This window comes from Dermacentor variabilis, chromosome 1 (assembly GCF_050947875.1).
Source record: "Dermacentor variabilis isolate Ectoservices chromosome 1, ASM5094787v1, whole genome shotgun sequence".
Classification (NCBI taxonomy): domain Eukaryota; kingdom Metazoa; phylum Arthropoda; class Arachnida; order Ixodida; family Ixodidae; genus Dermacentor; species Dermacentor variabilis.
Window position 1 is genome coordinate 232,538,337 of NC_134568.1, and position 20,537 is coordinate 232,558,873.

At 40.9% G+C, this 20,537-nt stretch overlaps 1 protein-coding gene across 1 annotated transcript in view; it reads left to right on the plus strand.

Moving 5' to 3' along the window:
* Nucleotides 1-20,537, plus strand: part of PIG-O (phosphatidylinositol glycan anchor biosynthesis class O) — a 47,488-nt gene that overhangs the window by 6,719 nt on the left and 20,232 nt on the right. Inside the window, exons 3-8 of the mRNA XM_075670886.1 lie at nt 5,334-5,502; nt 6,821-7,003; nt 10,303-10,479; nt 13,082-13,282; nt 13,806-13,930; nt 17,544-17,838. Coding sequence (XP_075527001.1) covers nt 5,334-5,502; nt 6,821-7,003; nt 10,303-10,479; nt 13,082-13,282; nt 13,806-13,930; nt 17,544-17,838 — 1,150 coding nt within the window. The remainder of the gene's footprint in view (nt 1-5,333; nt 5,503-6,820; nt 7,004-10,302; nt 10,480-13,081; nt 13,283-13,805; nt 13,931-17,543; nt 17,839-20,537) is intronic.

Below are 20,537 nucleotides of genomic sequence, written 5' to 3' on the forward strand. Positions count from 1 at the left end.
TGAAATCAGGACAACATGCACTTAAAGTGAATGTGCACTAAGAGTCAATGTGCACGCAGACTCATGGGGACGATATTATACATTTGGGGCCACTTACAATGAATTCCTTCATGGGATAAGAATTGTTTGGTGTTCAAGAAGTTTGTTGTAGTTAGCCTTACCCTCAAATAAATGTATAATGTTTCAACAAGGTCACAATAAACGCTTGACTTAAAAAGACGACATGTGGCATTTGTTTCTATCATCGACTAAGTAAAAGCTGCTTCAGTTGCGTCAAGCCAATCATTTGTCATTTCTGTCATGCTGTTTCTGTGCTCACCACATCTAGTCTAGCATGATATGTATATTTGATAAAGCAGTGCGCTAATGTTGGTCCTTGCACTTAAAATATTGTCATAATAACTTGCTGCATAAAATCTGTGCATAGCTTTTGGCTTCATTTACATTGATAACATCTGCAACCTCGTGAGTTTAGTGAGAACGAAAAAGGCAGGTTTTGTCAATGCTGGCACTCACAATGAATCAACACTGAGTCTAAAAACTGTGAATTGACTGACCAAAGGCTGCTTACTAGGTGGGGAAAAATAAGGCATTAAAAAAAGAAAAAGGAAGAAAGAAGATGAATTGTGTCCAGACTGCTGTTTCTCTGTGGAGGCACTTGGTGGTGAAGTGTGTGGCGTACTGGGTAGGCCATTTCAAAGTCTAAAAAGTTGCAAAGGTCACGGCTAATGCACGCCCTTTGCACATAACATTATTTCCTGCTACAAGGGCTGAAACAGAGATTATGTGGCTGAGTGCAATTCCCCTGTTGCCTGAAATTTCATGTGCTTTTCGCGTAAAATAGCAGGGTCTGCACAGATCCTTGAAACCCTAGAAAACCCTTGAAATTGAAAAGTATGTTTTCAAGGTCCTTGGAAAGTGCTGGAATCCTTTCTTTCCTCCCTTGAAAACCTTTGAATTTCATTAGTAATACAGTCTAAGATTTGTTACGTGGTCTGATTTCTATGGCAGATCACTGTGGAGCCGGCAAACTCCCCACTCTAGAATGGTACAGTCTAGCCCACTTATAACAATACCGGTATTAGCATATATTTTTTGTGTGTATTCTATGGTAAAATAAACCACTTACTAAAATGATCACATGCCGTGTTGTTGGTTATAACAACTAAACCTGGTTACTGGGTGTGTACGCCTAAAAGCAAAATAATGCAAAATTCTTGGGGGAGAAAAAAAAAAGTGAGGCGCTACACCTGGCCTGCGTGCCACACCCGCCTTCGTCACAGTGTCGCGCATCTCCCATCCACTCCTCCAATGTTGGCACTGTCGAGGCAGTTGACTTGTTTTCGGAAACGGGAGAGAGGCGCGCAAGGCTGGCGATGCGGCGAATCCATGCCTTGAAGGTTGTTAGGCATAAAGGCGGGTGGCGGTGGTTTGCATTTTTTAAAATTTTCCTTTTCAGGATTTCACTTTCCTTCTCTTTTCGGCACAAACACCCAGTAAGTAGCCAGATGTAATTGTTGTAGCCAATAATGCTGCATGGGAACATTGTAGTAAAAAGTTTATTTTACCATAGAACACACACAAATGTTCAGGATGCTAGGGCTGCTCAAGTTTACACCTGAATATTGTTAAAACCAGTAATGCTGTAAGTGGGGTCGACTGCGCTTCTTTCAAATTAGGAAGTTTCAATGTTTGTCCCCTCTTCTTTTGGCACTTGAATAATGTGAGAAGGGGTTTTACTGAATAAAAATGTTAAACCGGCACGAATTTATTCCGCTTCACACGACTGGCACAGAAATGGACAACTCCACAGTGGGCAAGAGTCACCGGTGCTTCGTACTGGTTTTCCTGCTGGGTTCACGCTGCTTTCTTCGGCTTAGCTAGGAACTTGAAGTGGTCAAGGCTGGACATTCCCTATATAATTTCCGTATCTCTAGTGCAGTAAAGCTATCCATAGTGTTTTGGAACCATTATTGTAGTAAAAAATTGCTACATAAGATGCTGCTCTAAATGTTTGAAAAAGCTTTGACAGGGTGTTGAAAGGCCTTGTATACCCTTGAATTTTTGTCTGAAACCTGTACGAACCCTGAATAGCAAACATATGCACTTTTCTTGTAAAAGTGGGACATTGGAGAACAGTGTATTATCAATTCATGGTACTCAGCATGTTTCGTTGCCAGAAAATCAGCCCAAGTCACTCACAGTTAAGCACTGCCATGTATACCCATCACCAAAATGTAAAGGCCAGCTGTCCAATGCGGCCAACTGATGTTTGTGCTTTTTACAATAGGCTGTACATTCCCTCCCATCCATGTCACCGGCTGATTATCCACTTTATTGCGGCAACAGTACTGCCAGCTCTAGGTAGACCTCTCAGTGAATACATCTTTGAGAGCACTGCTGCAAAACCTAGTACCTATCCTTAGATCTATGTATTTTTGGTATTGCCTAGGGATAGAGCAAACATATTATAAGGTTATGTGATTTCAAAATGTGTCAATTGTAATGAATGGTATATATCTGGTTGCCTGACATCTTGTGAAAAATAGAAGTATGCTAATATTACAAATTTCGAATATGTATCAGAGAGGCCTTCCTTATTTCATTCGTAATAAACGTGAGCATTTGCTATGCAAGGTTGTTGAATATTTGTTTCTATTTAAGTTTAATGGATAACAACACTTATAGGTGTCTACAGGGAGTAAGACAGATGCAGTTGATGAATTTTCCTAGTGAGTCTGCTGCAGAGGAGTCGGGGCTGTAGTATAGCGGCACCAGTTCTGTAAACACACGGAGTAGCTAACTTCTGCTGAATAGTTTCCAGTCATTCAATTAGTATGCCTTGCCTTTAAGTAGCCTATGAATTTGTTTTCTTGATTTAGGCAAAGCAATATAATATTTGGACATTCTCGCTATGTTTGCATTCCTTTATCTCTTTCCCTAGGGAAATAGGTATGTCTTGTTGGTTACACCAGATTTTTTTCTTTTTTTCTGAAGAAGCTACTGCAATCAGTATTTTAGGTATTACATAAACAAAAAGCAGAGTGAATGCTCTTTTCATGCATGAAAGTTTTATTAGCTAGATGTATGTCATCAAAAAAGATATAAATTGCCAGAATCAAGATTGTGGGATAAAATTGAGCAGTGGTCGTAAAGACATGCATGTATCCGCTAAGAAAAAAATCTAAGAAGAATTATATATAAAATGTATCGTCGTCTAATAGGCACTGTCTCTGAAAAAATCAAAATTTTTCGTTGAGCAGGTCTTCCACTACAAAAATGCAACTGCAGGCACTACACTTGTGTGCGCCCTGTGGCAAAGCAGTTCCTTGGTGTCAAACATTGCGGAACGCTGCATGTCTTGCAGTAAACTCTTGTTTTCCGCTCGGTTTTCCTGTCATTGTAGCATTTCTTGCAGTTTCGATAAGTTTCCATCTTGGCGCGCTCTCAAGCACTCCAAACGACAACAAAGACGGGCCGAAGCAAGAGGCGAAACTAACTTGGCTGCATCCGCTGGTGTTCTGTGCTGGTTTGCTTCGTCGTTGCTCTTAGAGTCAAAGTCCTAGGAAAAGGTAGCATCATCAGACTTGCTGCTGCTCGATCCATCGATAAAATCAGTCGCAGACGCAGCGGAATCTCGAGATCTGTGATCTTTCTAAGCGTACGCATGCCGCTTATGGAGGCGGCTATTTTTGCTTTCTACTTTGACGATCGCAGAACTTTGGAGTGCATTAAAAGATCACTGCCAAGTGGGAAAAAGCGAACTACTCAAGAAACAAACATAGAGTTCTCCTCCTTTATGTCCGATGGTGCAGTGCGTCCATGAGTGGTGCGGAATGTCTCAAAAGCGGCGTTTCAAACCATTGATAGCGGGCTAATGATGCCCAATGGGAACTGTAGGAAGAGAGTTAGTGATGGTCTCTGTTGACATGCTGTTCCTCTGTTTAATTACTGTGATTGTTGCAGTATGGCAGATACAATCACTTTCACTTGTTTTTCATTTATAAGCTACTTCGTTGACTGGTTGTCCAGCTCAAATGACATTGCATCTCTCAGATGATGTAAATAAGGCTTCCTTTTTAAAGGGAACAGCTTTCCTTGACTCTTTTGCTCCCTTTTGTGGGGGTTAAACAGAACCGCCTATATGAAGGCACCAATGCAAAGGGCTCATGCTTTCGTGCAACCGACTTGCGGCGTTCCTTTGTCACACTTTCAGATGCACATGCTGTTGCACGAGAGCTTTGGGGCATCTGAAGGTTTAGATGCTGTGGTGGAATGCTTGGGCAGGACAGCTCTCTTCTTCTCCCACCGCTCTCACTACCTGCAGCTGTTGCAGGAAAGAAAGATGGCAGTTGCATTCCACGCTGGCGCTGGCGGAGACAACGCACATACAACGAATCTGCTGATATGTTGGCTGTGTTGTCTACGGATTTATGCAATGAAATAACAAACACTACCGAAGTATTCTCACTGCAGTAAATATATGCCTTCAAGCGCATCATTTCTTTAGTAAAGCGAATGACTTTCTAAAGGCGTTGGGCTATTTTCTTACATTGCCAATCTTCATTGATGCTATGTGCACAGTTTATCTCCGTCAATCAGTCCCAATGTTGGAATTACGCCAGCTTATTTTTTGACCAAATTGGCCTTAATGTTATATACAAACAACCATTCTATACAAAGAACCTTCATATTTGTATGTTTGTTAAGAAATGCGAAAATATCTGGCATTCAGTTTAATATTCACAGGTCATCTATAGCTCTTTTTCTTAACTTTAGTATTAAAACATTATTTTTATGAGCATTACATGATGCATCTACTGGTATTTCAAACATAAAATTTTGCATTGTGGTTGCTCTATATCTACGCTATCTGGAACTAGGCTTTCTACATGGTACAGAATTTTGTTGCAGTTGGCAACGAGACATTATGTGTAATGCTGCCAACATCAAAGTAAGTCTATGAAGAAGCTTTTATTATATTTTATTTGTGGTGAAGTTACCTCACTTGAAAAGACACAGCATACATTTTTTACTGACACTACCATTGTCCGTGTACAAGTCAACTATAGCTAATTAACAAAAGTAGTGATTGTACCATTCATTATCGGAAGGCAAATCCTAGTGCTAGATGCTTTGTGTGCTTTATCACCTCGTCTACTGAAAGAATGTAGCATACATTTTCAACGGACATTGCTTGCCATTGGCAGTTAACAGTTAAAAATTAACAAATGAATTAATGAAACCATTCATTGTCAGAAAACCAATTCTAGTGCTGGCTGTTTTGTGGGTTTTATCGCCTCATTCTTCTTCTCTGCTTTGATGTTTGCTAGATCAGTGGTTTCGAAAATTACTGAGGACACCCTACTCTTGGTGATGAGTGATCATGGAATGACGATTGATGGTGACCATGGTGGAGAAACAGAAGATGAAATCGAGGCGGTGCTTTTTCTCCATGCCAAGAAACCTTTTCTGTCACCTCAGAGCAATACAAGTTTTGTGGTAAGCTTAGGTGGCCAACTCATAGCATGCTTAATGACAACCCATCAACTCGCAGCTTAGAGAACTAGTATACTTTATTGTGCACATGTAAATATTCATGGCACAGCTGGACATGAAGCATAATGCCCTTTCAGATCACCTACATTTGTTGAATGTCGAATGACTTTGTAGTCGTTTTGTAATACTAAAAGCTGTCAAATATTTAGTTTGCCATTTTCGTGTGTTCTGTGCATGTATAACCAATATTGTCAAATGCATCACCTTTAGTGTCAAGCCAGTGTGCTGCCTTGCCAGTGGCACCTGCACACGTGTGATCTAACATTCCCCCAGATGTTAGATTACAGGTGTTGAGGTGCCACTGAAATTCTTTGATAAATCTTTTTTGTGTTTTAATAAAATCGAATACTTTATTCAAAAATTTACTTGCATCTATAGAAAATGATGTAACATGCATCTGGATCCCTAGCTTAAGGCTAGTTGGCATCCACACCAGTTATAACATTTTACAATGGCAAAATGGGGGGAAAATTTGCACACACACACACACACACACACACACACACACACACACACACACACACACACACACACGCACGCACGCACGCACGCACGCACGCACGCACGCACGCACACACACACACACACACACACACACACACTTACTTTCACAGAACAGAAGGAAGGCAGCCAATTTCTGCTACTAACTACAACAAGACCAAGAGAAAGTGCTGAGGTGTTTATTTATAGATTACAAAAGACTGTAAAAGATTGAACTTGTTGCGGAGGTTTTACCCTGCAAACAGCCAGAACCAGCCCCGTACGTAAACGCTGGTGATGCGCCAGGCTGACCAGCGGTTCTTCTCCGTTACAAGATGGCTATATAATTGACCAGTAAAGGCACACAAGATGTAGGCAAATGCCACACAGCAAATAATAAAAATAGTATTAGTGTGTGTTTTAAAAGGCCTCTGACCAGGTTTAGGCACTGCAAAGAGACAGTTATGATTTGTAGATCACGTGGTAATGATCCAGTTAACAAACAGTTACACCAATGAACACCGTGAAAACAACGAATATTTAAACAAAAGCCTGCGTGCCCTTCTCAGAGGAGCCTCTCCCCCTGCCAGCAGAGATGTTGTGTGTGGTGCTTCCACATCACATGAGCAATGCTTGCAGTGCGCAAATAGCCAGCAACAGTGCTGACAGCTTGGGGATTCTTGTGAACCGTAGAGTGTGCACAACAACGCTTGTTTTTTTCTGCTTCATGTCTTACTGCAATTAGCAATTGACATGATTCTTTCACTTTACTCTATTCCAGACAGAAATATCCAGTCCTCCTTCCATAGCCCAGGTGGATCTTGTGCCCACTTTATCAATGCTTTTTGATGTGCCCGTTCCATATTCTAACCTTGGCTCTTTGATGCTACAAGCTTTTCCGGGCATTGAGATGGAGCATGCTGTTCCAGGCCAGCTACTGCCACTTTGGCTGAATGTTCAGCAGGTAAATAAACCAGCTCAGGGTAGACATTACTTTCTGTCTAGGTTCTGCAATATTTGAACTACATTCTAGTTACATCTGTATCATGATTATGGCTGACACTTGGAGAGCACTTTTTAAGGTTTGAGGGGGCAGTATACCATATCTGTTTACAGTGCTGCACTCTTACCTTTCAGTTCTTAAGGCTTAAGAACCACCTTATTACTTATCTACCTAATCATGCATTTTAGCTGTATCCAGGAGCACTATAACGTAAAGCTATTCCAATCTGTCTTTATTCCATAATTTCCTGACATCAAATTTACATAACCACCGACGCAAGCATCGGGCGGTAACCCACCGTGTTGTTTGAAAAGCCCAATCAAACGCATTCATCATTTATAGGAGGACACTTGTTTTGCTTTCAAAGTGAATAGCATTGTCTACATCAGGCACATACCCAGGGGGGTACCAGGGGGCCCCCGAAATTAAGCGGCATACACCCCCCCCCCCACTGCCTACACCACCACTCCTCACACCACCGAATCAATCTTGAGACTTGACAGCTATCGGCGGTTAACGTTTTGCTGCCTTTTTTACTCCTTTCGGATGGTGGTAGCTATCGGCATCTCCTGGAGTGTGAAGGCCAGTTTTCTCATCGATTTGGTGCCTGCACGATTAACTCGAGGTGCATTCAGTTGTCACCATCTATTGCAACGGTCACGCACATTGCTGTTGCTTCGTTAGTTCAACCGTCTTTGTTTAGACTGATCCAGGGACCAGGAAAGGGATTCAATTCGTAGTGAGCTGGTCTGTATGCAGCCAGAGAAAACACCAATTACGTTTAACTTTTCCTTTTGCTTCATTATTTCCTTGAATGACGGCTCACCGCGACGCTGGTAGATCCTTGGAACCATATACCCATGATATGGGTTAGGTAAGGTTGAAAATAAAATGATGCGAAACATCATCCATAATCAAAACTCGCAATACCCGTTAAACCCGTAAGCAATATGAACGTGACCCATTACCTCATCTGGCTTTTCCCTAATTGTACTGCACTTTTCATGCAAAATTGGCAACTGGAAACAAGAGTAGCAAGGAGTTGAGAAATTAAGCGATCTACAAAGGGAGAGAGCCGATACAATAGCCAAACAGGAAGGAAAAGTGAAAATTAACAAATTTAACCGTTGTTTGTGAAAATATTTATAGATCAACATCTTTTTATATAAAAAGGAAGTAGAGAAAATGCCGCCAGAAGTGGAGAATGCTTCCGTGTGTTTTGAATGACGCTTCTATAGTTATCAGTAGAGCCGCCTGACATAGCCACTTCTCTGCTGTGCTTATGTGGGTGTTTTTTAACCTTCCACAGTGGGAACAGTACGTCTAGAACCGCAACATCCTGCGCTCTGTGCTGTTGTACGGGACTGGTGGCCACACATTGTTATACAACTTCCCAAATAAAAATATGAGTCAGTTTTGGCACTTTGTAGAGCAGTAAACGAGGGATCCAAAAGAACTGTGACTGTTCTGCAATTATATATTTCTCTATAATGCTTCCAGAGCTAATTTAAAAAATGCTACTAGAAATCTTTATTTTACACTTTCGCTTGTTTACTTGTTCTTGGCAGTGTTCTTCCTGCATTTCTTTCCTCCGCGAGTCCATTTGATGTGGTTCCTTGTTTGTCAGTTAAATTAAAGGAGAGGTGTATCAGTTAAGACACCTTATTAAGATGCACCTTATTTTATGTCTCTTTTGTGGGATTACACCTCTTTATGGCAAACAATGGGCGTTATTTACATTTGTACTAGTAAAGGCACCCTCCCCCCTCATTTGCATAGAAAAGTTACCTTGGGTTGCCACCCCCCCCCCCCCGAAAAAGAATCCTGGGTGCGTGCTTGGTCTACTTAGAGTAGTTTTTTAACTAATTGGCTGACAGGAGGCGAGAAGCTCGCTTGAGTGGAGAGGGTTTTGATGGGGCCGAGCCAGCACAGTGAAAGCAGATAACCGGATGAGGAGGGTGGTGCTGGCATCTGCAATTCGTCCGTCTTCCCTTTCTTAGCTTGTGGTGGCTGTTCGAAAATTGTAGTGGCGTGCAACAGAAGGTTAAAAATGCCGCTAAAATGGATCTTCAGCAGAGCAGATTTCGCAGAGTAATGCTGTATATGTGCCGAAAGGGCTCGATAATGTAACATTGTCACGCAAAAATTATTATTACACACAGGTAAATCCATGTTCCCTGGCAGCTCCAGCTTTCCCGTGTCAAAGCGATCTGCGGGCAGTCATCTTCTATTCCTTTTGTAACAGGGCACTGCCCGGCTAATTTAGAAAAAAATTCAGTTTTTTTAATGTGTACACATTATGTGTACATTTTAATGTACATTTAATATACACATTTTAATGTACGTTTTAAATGTACACATTAATGTGTACATTTTGTTAATGTGTACACGTCACTTTGATGTGGTGAGTTTTCACGGTTTTATGACATCGTGTGACAGACAGTCGAAGTGAGCGCAGCCCAAGAACAGTTTGGCCAATAACAGAGGGCTAATGGCGAAAAAGGCATTGAACCAGCAATAATTATGTTTCTTTCGTTTAGTACAATCACGCATAATCAGTGTGCACATATCATATCAAATGGGGCGTTTTCACTGTTTTCCTGATGTCACGTGACAGACAGGCTAAGTGGCAGTGGTCAGAAATTTTTTTGACCAATCGTGGGGGGCTGATTGCAGAATTGGAATAGAAAAGTTTCGAATATCTTTGCGTTATTGCGCCCCAGCACTGTAAACCTGAGCTGCCATGTTTTCTCATTTTACTGTTGTGTGTTCCACTCATAGAAGGGACAGTTGCAACTTTATTAAGGTTAGAATTAAAATTTCTTATTGGATCTTGACTTCTGTATGCACTACATGAACTTCAATCGCATCACAGAAATTAATTTATAGTTCCTTTTCTGCTAACGCTTCTGTCCAGGTGCCTGCCTTGGCCTGTAAGGCCATGGAAATTATTCAGTGTGAAAACTGTACAAGGGATAAAGAAGGGGATGGACACGGCACTTCTGTCTGTCATGCTTTTGTTCCTTTCTCCCTCTCTTTTGTTTGTCCTTCTGGTTTTCACACTGTGAATCACTTACCTGAATTGCCGTCTAGCCCATTTCCATACCCTGTTGCAAGCGTAGGCTAATCCAAGTTGATGCCAATGAGCAAACATTACAAGGAAAGGATTAGGTTGTATAACAAACAAAAGCTGATGTATGCCCAAGTAGTGTGAACTGTTGTAGTGGTGGTGTCATTTCAAGAAGTAACTTACTGCCCAGGTGGCGCGTTACTTAGGCAAGGTTCCCAACACTCCCCTGCATCCAGAACTGAGGATGCAGAAACTGCGGCAGCTGTGGGACCGATGCCTTGATGAGCAAGGAAGTGCTGCAGCAGCCAGGGATTTCATCAATGCCTCCGTGACATTCCTGCAGGATGCAAGACATGCCGCCCATGAGGCATGTTCTCCACTTTGCATGCACAAGTAATCTTTGCAGTACATTGTGTAAATGCATATAGACATCCCACATTTATTCTTCAGAAGGAGTCCCTGCAGTCAACATACTTGTAGCATTCATTAGTGTGAAATTTAAGTGCATATGCATTATTGTAACTTTCCTGTTGTTAAACCATTATTTATAGGAATGCTAAAAAAAACAATAGGCTAAACAGTGTTGGCTGATTTCACTTTGAAAACATGTCATATTGATGAACTTTGTGGACAGTTGTGGTTTAGTGAGCCATAAAATAATGTGAAAGTGAAAAGTGGTGACACCACCTCAAAGTTCCTGCACTAGCTCCCTATGACATATAGATTGAGGCCATGCTTGACCTAGACTAGTTAGCTGTTCACCAATCGAAGTGAATTACATTGCATTAAAATATATGTGAAATGTTATCCTGTTAGCCTTTAGGCCTGTTTCTGCACAAGGAGCAATTAAATGCAGGAAAACATACAAAAATATATTTTACATACAGTTTGAGAATAAAATTCAAGTGAAGAAATTTAGGTTTCATTCTTTTTCTGCTATGTGTTTTCTATTTTTTTTTTTTGCTAAGGCATTGCTTCTGCGTTCCTTTAAAAAAAAAGTTGACAGCCACTTTAGCATAGGCTAAAGAGGAAGATGAAAGCCTGTGCACTCATGAGACATTAACCAAATTACTTGACATTCTTATTCGAATGCGTTGTTACTTCCTATAACTTTTTTTTTCTCGGCGAAGGTTGTGGGTTCGAGTGCCTTAATTAATGGTGCCTTATTTAACTTTGTCCTAATTAACTCCAAAAGTCGTGAGTCTGAGTATCCTGTTTAACCATATATTAATTAATTGTACCTTAATTAACTTCACCTTAACACCAAAGGTTGTGTGTGGGTTTGACTCCCACCAAAGGTCGAGGGCTCGATTGTCTTAATGAACTCTTATCTTAAATAGCTGTGCCTTATTTAACCTCTCCCTAATTACCACCAAAGGTCATGGGTTTGACTCCCACGAATTGTCGTGGGTTCAACCATTAATGGTGACAACATCAACTTCGATGCCATTGAATGTTGGTGCCATAACGCGGGACAGTCAATTTTGCAATAATGGCGACACCGGATTTTTCGACCCATGAATCACTTAAGGCTTTTGCCTTAAAAAAAGGCAGAGGAATTCAAAAGAGCATAAGTGAGCAGTCTAGGCTGATTCATTGTTACCTTGTGGGTACCATCAGCATAAATTAAAATGCAGGCAAGTCAAAAGCAACTAATATACCTTGTTGTGTTTCCAAGTTTACCTACATTTGTAACTGTGGCTTGATTCAGACTCCGAAATGTACGTTGTGCACTACACCGTGCTTAGACCAAGTGGAAAATATGGCTCATGCAATAGCTGTGATGTTCTGTCTTCGTAATTTTTATGCCATACATGTAGGACATCTTTAAATAGGAATAAACTAAATTCACTTTATTGCCAGAGTGAAAAAAGAGAGAGATTTGTGAGAGAAAAGCTGAGTGGTCACCCTGAACTACTATATTCTAGCCTTCTACTAGCATTGGGGAAGGGCAAATATAGTTCATGGCAAATGTAGCAGGGATCATGGAAGTTATGCTTGCTCAACACCAACATGCTAAAACTGAGGCCGCGCAGATTGCTGAACAGAGCAGCTTGTATATTGCTCTTCATTGCTTCCTTTTTATTCAGAACAAGATTGTGCTGCATGTATTGTATAAAACAGATTAGCAATGACAGTAGATGAACCTGGGAAAATTTCATCGAAATAAAAGGTGGTTGTTTTCTTTCTTTATTTACTACTGAAAAAATGCCAAATTTCCAATATTATGTGTTTCTATAATTTTGCCACTGAAATTTGAAACAGCACTACAAAAGTGAAAGTTATGCATTTGGCAATGTATTTACAAGGCAGCAATATATGCTCTGAAACAATGCCAAATGAACGTTTTGGATTTAGGGTACTCAAAAATTGACAAAAAAGGGCCATTTTTGGGCTTTTCATTCAAGCAACAAATTTGTTATTTTTTGTTCATGTTGTCACATTGTGCAATAAATTTTATTTATTTCGGTTTACAGTGTTCTTACATACAGTATAAAACTTACAAAGTTGTTGAAAATTCTTATTTCTTTTTCACATTTTTAAGAGTTGTGATGTTATGCAGTTGGTATAAGCCATGTTTTCCACCTTGTCTCAGTTAAGATTTATTTTTCTTGCTTAAACAAAGGGGTTTGCTGGAAAACCAAGCTCTGTTCCAATATATGGAGCTATTCTTGTACGTCATATAAACATTTTGGGACAGCTAAATAGTTGAGACACCTCTGTGACTGTCTGTCTGAACACGCACAAAGAAGATAATTGTCAATGTTTGGTGTTCTGAGCTGTGCTATGGAATTATCTAGGGGGCTGTAATGGATCATTCCAAATTAATTTTGCTACCTGGCACCTTTAACCTTTGCCAAAATATCAGTGCAAAGATATTTTTTCACTCTGCTCTCATGGGAGTGCAACTGCCATAGCCATAATTACCTGTTTTATGTGCTAAAGAAAAGTCTGTCTTTATGCTCTAGGTCTGGGCTACATTTGACATCCCTCGTATGTATGCCGGCTTAGCAATGGCTGTACTTGGATCACTGTTGCTGCTACGCTGGTGCTGTTATCAACTTGGAGAAGGAAGTACCTCTGATGTACTGAAGAGCCCTACAAGTGTTTGTGCTGTTTGTTGGCTCTTGATGCCCTTCTCCAACAGCTTTGCTGTAGCTGAACACAAGGTTAGTGATTTTGTAAACTTCATATATGCAGGCGATGCTGTTTTAGTACTTCTGGGGCAGTATTGCCGTTAATGAAGTTGCATGACATGTAACAGAGCAATCTCAGGAAATCAGGATTGAGAGACCAGTGGTCTTAGAATTTGTGAAAAGAATTGAACTTTTATGTATGTGGCACCCTTAGATGTCAGAAGAGGAAAGCTAACGGGTCACATACCATAGTGTTATGAAAGAAGGTGTGAAAAATGTTCTACTTTCCACTCTGCATCTTAGCCACCATTCCTGCAGTTGTGGGAATGTACTGAAGTTATTGTATTGGGGTTTTGAAAAGTTCCACTTTTATTTTTGTCACTTTCATGCTGATTTAGCTGCCACACATCCTTTTTCTTCAGTGGGGTTCTTCAGCAAGGGAAAGAAAACATTTTTAATTCTACAGTGAGGGCAACGCAGAATAAAAAAGAAAATCAACATTGACGATGCAGCTGTTTGACTGCAAATTGCGGAGCATGCACTATACTTGTTACAGGTGGTTCTATACCTCTTTCAAACATTGCTTGTGGCATCCATCTTCTGCAAGGGCCCTGTTACATTGAGCACTAGTCGGAGCCGTGCCTTGACTTTGTGCCTAGTGGGCACACTAACAGCTACAAGGTATGCATTGGACACTGTAGTTCAGCTGCAGTGTTTGATAAAACATCTTCTTAGCAGCATGACTGTACTGTTTCTTGACTCCTTTGAAGGGCTTATCAAAACTCAGAATGGAAAAAGAAAGAAAAACAAAGAAAAAGAAATTAAGAAACTGCCACTTTTATTGAATGCCTGAATATAGTTTAGATTCCAAATAAAATGACATATACGTAGTCAAAACTCATTATAATGAAGTTACATCTGGCATGAAAATACCTTCATTACATTTATATTCATTATGAGCATGTGGTTATTACTCATGTACATCGATATAAAGCATTTTAGGTGTACTTTGTTATATGCGATAATTTTTTATATCAGTGATCAATATATAACGGTTCCACTGTACTAAATTCGCAGCTTTATTGTAGCGATACAGAGAGAGAGTGAAAACAAGGTTCCATGTATCATGTGCCACAGGCGTTTTGTAGCCAGATACCAAGAACTAGTCGACCACATACGAAAAACTGGCAGGTGAGAAACTGTGCCATTCCCCGAAATTATGCTCCATAGGCAAAGGGCCAACAGGCGCTGATCAATCTGGCAACCTCTGTGCTCATGGGCACATTCATGCAAAAATGTACGAGTGATGCATTGCAGGTAACCCTAAAGTTCCTGGTGGCAATGACCACGCTGCATTCTGAAGGTGTCCTCCGCTGTGTCAAATTTATGGAAGCTGCCCAACAACCCTTGGTCGAGTAGACAAGAGGCAGCAATTGTTATCGACCCTAGAGCTTAACTGGCTTCAACACCCCTGCCTCGCATTGCCATCCTACAATGCCCTTGACTTTTTCTCTTTCTGTTGTTTTAATTGAAATATTGTGCACTGAAGCATATGTGGGTACTTAAAAGCATGGGGGCCCACCTCAGGTAAGAATTTAAGTGGTGGCCTATAGAGCTTATTGTTTGACGTAATAGTTCTGCAGAAACCCGTAAGGTGGAGAGAACTAATTAATAAAGAAAAAATGAGACATCCATCCCAATCGTAGCAATTGCTACAAAGGAAAACTATATGGGTTCCTCTTAATAAAAACCTCGCAGTTGAAGAAAAATTCTTCCTGGTCTGGGACTTGAACATGGGACCACTGCCCTTCTGGGGCAGCCGCTCTACCATCTGAGCTTAACCAGGCGGCTAGCAGATGGCAGGGCGAAATCGAACTTATCAATAACTCGAAGCAAAGACAAGAATTTGACGTAATAGTTCTGCAGAAACCTGCAAGGTGGAGAGAAGTAATTAATAAAGGGAAAATTAGACATCCAGCCAATCGTAGCAATTGCTACAAAGGAAACCCATACAGGTTCCTTGAAAAAAAAAGCCTCGCAGTTGAAAAAAAATTCGTCCTGGTCGGGGACTCAAACCTGGAACCATCGCCTTTCCGGGGCAGCCATTTTCTTTGTAGCAATTGCTACAATTGGGTGGATGTCTCATTTTCTCTTTATTAATTACTTCTCTCCACCTTGAGGGCTTCCTTAGAAGTATTACGTCAAACTCTTGTCTTTGCTTTTAGTTGTTGATAAGTTTGACTTCGCCCTGCCATCTGCTAGCCACCTGGTTAGCTCAGATTGTGGAGTGGCTGCCCTGGAAAGGTGGCAGTCCCGGGTTAGAGTCTCGGACCAGGACAAATTTTTCTTCAACTGTGAGGTTCTGCTTTCGAGAAACCTGTATGGGTTTCCTTTGTAGCAGTTGCAACGATTGGGTGGATGTCTCATTTTCCCTTTATTAAGAACTTATTGTCTATGAGCCAACATGTGTAACTGTTTTTCTTGTCAGTTCATAGCTTGGCAGTTCTGAGAATCTTTTGTAGCTCTCATTCCTGGGCACAGCCACAACAGATGGTGAATGTGTGCTGTTCTCTGAAAAAAAAATTATTTGTACAAGTAATGCCTATCCTCAGCACTGAGAAAGTTTAAAGGAAAGCTGAAGCAAATTCAGAAAGTTGCAAATAATGCTTCTTTTGGTTTGTGTAAAGTGAAGATAATGGTGCGGAAATAGCTTCAGTTTTTTTTTTTTTTTTCACATTATGCAGGTTGTTCCATTACAATTCTCTACAGTTATTGAAAATGAGGGATTTGGGATAAAATGAGGCCAAATGGGCTGCAGCCTCCTTTGATCCAGAACCAATGTTACCATGCACCTCTCCTAGAATGAAATAGAAGCCGCAGTATTCTTGAATTGAAAGGAAGTGGCATTGTTCCTCAAGCTGACTGGCACAAAAAAATACCCCCCCCCCCACCTGCCCTGCCTTTTTCTTTAACTGTGCCACCAATGTAAAGTTAGCTTCAAGTTATGAGTTTCACATTTCATGGTTTCAAAGATTATTTTTCATGGTTTCAAAGATTATTTTTCATGGTTCACAATACTTTTTTGGCTAGCAGGCTTGCCTTCCTCATGCTTTGAAAGCATTGGCATGAATAGACTTTAGATTATGCTTTCTGGCCTGTTGTCAAAAACCCAAATAGCTCCTTTTTTTCTGAAATCAAGGCTGTCTGTTTGAATCCTCATAACTCGCATGAGACAAATGCTAATATATTCCATCTTTTCTAATCTCGCTAGATTATCTTTCTCACCTGTTGCTTTCATAGCCACTGTCCTAGTTTTGGGCTGTGTTAATGGGGATGCATTGTATACTGTAAAAAAAGCACTTAAGAAATTATTGAATCACCTGGTGATCATCTGTAGGGTCGCGGTTTGTTAATATACTTTTTTTGAAATGTAATGGGTCAAACTACACATAATATGGAAAATCATAATTATCAAACACATCAGCTCCTCCATCAATCCTTGTTTGCACCCCACCAAAAGCACTAAGGTTTTGTATTTCTACCTCTGTAATTTCTTGGGCTATGAAAACAAAAACATTGTAGACTGCAGTAAGAGGCCTGAAGATAATGAGAAAGAGTGTGCTTTTTACCACTACTGATGACAGCCAGTACTCAAATGACTAGGCTTTTGAAAAATCTCGTGTACTACCATTCTGTAAGTTAGTCTGGCTTATTTGTCAAGCACCATTTGGTTAAAAGAAATAATCACTTAGCTGCATATGTATGTTCAAATTCTCCCACTATGAGGGTTTCTAAATTGCCACTTGTAGCTAAAAGCACTTTGTCTAATTCTACGCTGAGGATACGAAAAAAATCAATGCAGTGTGCCATTGTACTGTGTTGTATGGTTTCTTAGGATATGACAGAGTCGCAGTAGCTGCTTTTATTTTTCTGTTATTGCTTCAGAGGAAATGCACCTATCTTTCACACTCTTTGGCCGTATTGGCCCCTTGCGCCATAAAATCTCACATTGTCATATCATCATAATAATCATCATCACCCATATTTTGGCAGAACAAATGGTGCCACACATTCTTTAGCTGTGTATATTATTTTAATCATCAGGAGAGGAGCCTTTTATCAAAGCAGGTAGGCAGTGATTCCATAGGAGTACAACTAACCCTAACAACCTCAGAATCCAGTGAAGGCACTACAATTACTGTCGTCTTTATTTTTCTACTGAAGGTACTCGAGTTTCCTATAAAGCAGCATGAACAGAGCTTTCAACTCTTGTTGAATGGACCTCTGTGTGCAGGCTGTCAGCGCTGTTCTGGCGCTGTCGGGAAGAGCACCTAGGTCAGCCATGTGAAGAGAGCCTTCTGCAGAAGAACCCCTCGGAGCCTCAGTCATGGGGCCTAGAGCGAGTGCTGGCGGCAAGTGGCGGCACCATACTGCTGACTTGGTGTTCATGGCCACCACGAGCTTCTGCTGGCCTCGCTGGTGCCTTGGCAAGGGTGGGCCTGATGACTGCTACTGGTGCCTTACTGGCACACTGGTTTGTCCAGCTCAAGCCACCTGCCACCATCCAGAATGTGCTTGGCTCTCACCAGGTACACTTCACTCTTCAACCATGGCCACGGGGAGGACAGTACAGTTGGACAAGCTCTACATTGTCACCAGTACATACGGGCAACCTATTAATGCCATGTGTAGAGAGGTGCAGAGAGGAGGCATAGAGGGGCAGCATTGATTAGAAGCCTGCAGCAAATATTAGGCCACACCAATGTGATAGATTAATGCTCACGAACGTCTATGGCATTAACATTATTGCAAACAGAGCTTTAGTAATGGAGAAGTTGAGGTAAGTGCAGGACACGATTTGTGACTCGTACGGACTTTCAAGTACTGGCCTGATGATGTAGGCACTCTTCATTATAATTCTGTCACTAATACTCAACCTTTCGTAATAAAAAGATCCAGTGGATTGCATTATAAGTCAGAAGAAAATGCTACTTGTTCAGTTCTATTCGATGCTTAGAAAAAAGAACTCATTGACGTTACCTTAAGCAATGACACGAGTGGCCTAAGGTTTTCATTTTTGCTTGACTCTGTGCTGCCCGCGCTTTCACATTTCAGTAGTTTTGTTATCACATAGTGCTGCACTGGTTTTGCTGGCTCACGGAACTCACACAAACTGCAAGTAGCAGAGAATTGCATGTCCATGGGATGACGCACGATGTCTGAACAGTCCACATCACTTGACCGAAAGCAGCTGCAGCGCCGAATTCCACTTGGCTTAGTTTCTCCATGGCTGCGCATTTGTGTTTTGCACAAAAAAACAAATGTAGCGTCGTCTGTCGGGCACTGTTTTACTCACCGATGGCAGTAAAGGGTGGTGATGGTGTATGGAATGTCGCTACTCCCTTGTTCGGGAATGGTCGATTTGAATTGCACTAAATGTATGCAGACCCTTCAGGTGCGATTTCCTCCTAAATTAAGGCTTTTATTGGCACGAAACGAGCGCTGCGAGATTTCTAGAATGGTACTTTAACAGTCCACGTTGACTTACTATCTGCCTTTAGTGTCCCTTTAAGCGTGGCAGTAAACGCATTGCTGTTATTACAAGATAATAGGTTCCACCACCTTCAGATGACACCAGCATGTAGTTGGTTCTGATGCTTGGTTGTGATCCTTGGTTGTGATATCTGGTAACATCATAGGAAGAAATTTATCTCTCCTCCTGTATTCTCTTGTTCCATGGTCAGTGTTTCCATATCTATAAGCTACTTTTGTTTGTAGTAATACATAAATGCATAGAAAGGTGGGGCTGCTCATGACCGATACTTATTATGAATGACACAGCATGCCATGTCATGTTAGCATGCAGAATTGTGTGCAGCACATCGTTTCACAATGTAGACATGTAGCACATGCATTGTTACATACTCATGTGCATGCATGTAGTACTATAGATAGGGTACCATGTTTTTGGTGTTTGCTTTCTGACATTCAACTAACATTCTTTGGTGTTCGTTTTCTGACAAAAATTTAGTTTTTGAGTTCACATTTTTCTGACTTTCGAATTATTTGAAATTTGGTGTTTAATTTTGTTGCATTATTGCATTGGATGTCATACAGGAGAATAGTGCCCATACAGAAGAGCATCAGGAATACCAAAACCACATTTAACAATGAAAAATTGTTAGAATATAAGCCAAGCCAAAGCACATTCATTTAAGTGCACTGCCATGTCTTACAGCAGGCATTACATCTTGTTCTAAAAACGCATGCGTATTTGACAAAGTTGGCATCACTGATCCAAGTGTGCTTGTTTTGACTGGTCAGCTGTAGCATAGAAAATCGCTTCTCGATGTTTGCAGTCTATAGTAGTGGAAGGAGTAAAAGCATGAACGTGCAGCTAGAGAGAACCTGCTATTGTAGAACAGTGGACACCCATGCTCTATCACTGACATGGAAGAAATAGAGAGTGAAGGAATTGAGAAAAATGAAAGTTAATATTTTTATGAACTTTCGTTTTGCAAATTAAAATTAATAAAAAAAGATGCAATGAAAATTGGGCATAAGGGAGTAAATAAGAAAGGAAACGTAAGGAACATAACTATGTATACTAAAAGAAGTACAGGAGGAACAAGTAATATAAATGAGTAAATAAGCAATCAGTAAATAAATGGACGCATATAATGTGCATGTAAACAGACAGACAGATGGAGTTACATGTACCATATCTGCATGATTTTACCATGACCCCGATTGTAACATGCAGTAATATTACTGCCTAAATATATAAAAAAAATTATGCAGAATCCATGCACTGTGGGAATCGATGTAAGAGAAGCTTTCTGTGCTGGTTGCTTTGATTGACGATAATTAGCGGTGATGTCGACAGTGAACACTTAATTTCTTCAACGTTTAGTCTAACACGAGAGCAGTGAGTTGATGTTAAATGTTACCTTGCATGCACCACTGCTGTTTGTCTGCATAGTACACAGAACACACAGGGAGAGGTGTTTGCTTGAGGCGTTGTTCTGCACCATATTTCATAACCTTCATAACCTCCGAGAGGGCTGAGCATTGTCATTGCCTCTCATGGCACATCGCATCAGGGCAGAAGTGTTAAACTTGAATTGGATTATGGGGCTGTACATGCCAAAACCACAATCGGATTATGAGGCACACCGTAGTGGCGGACTCTGGATTAATTTTGACCCCGTGATGTTCTTTAACGTGTCCAACAATGTAAGTGCACGTGCATTTTCTATTTTGCCTCCAACGAAATGCAGCTGCCGCA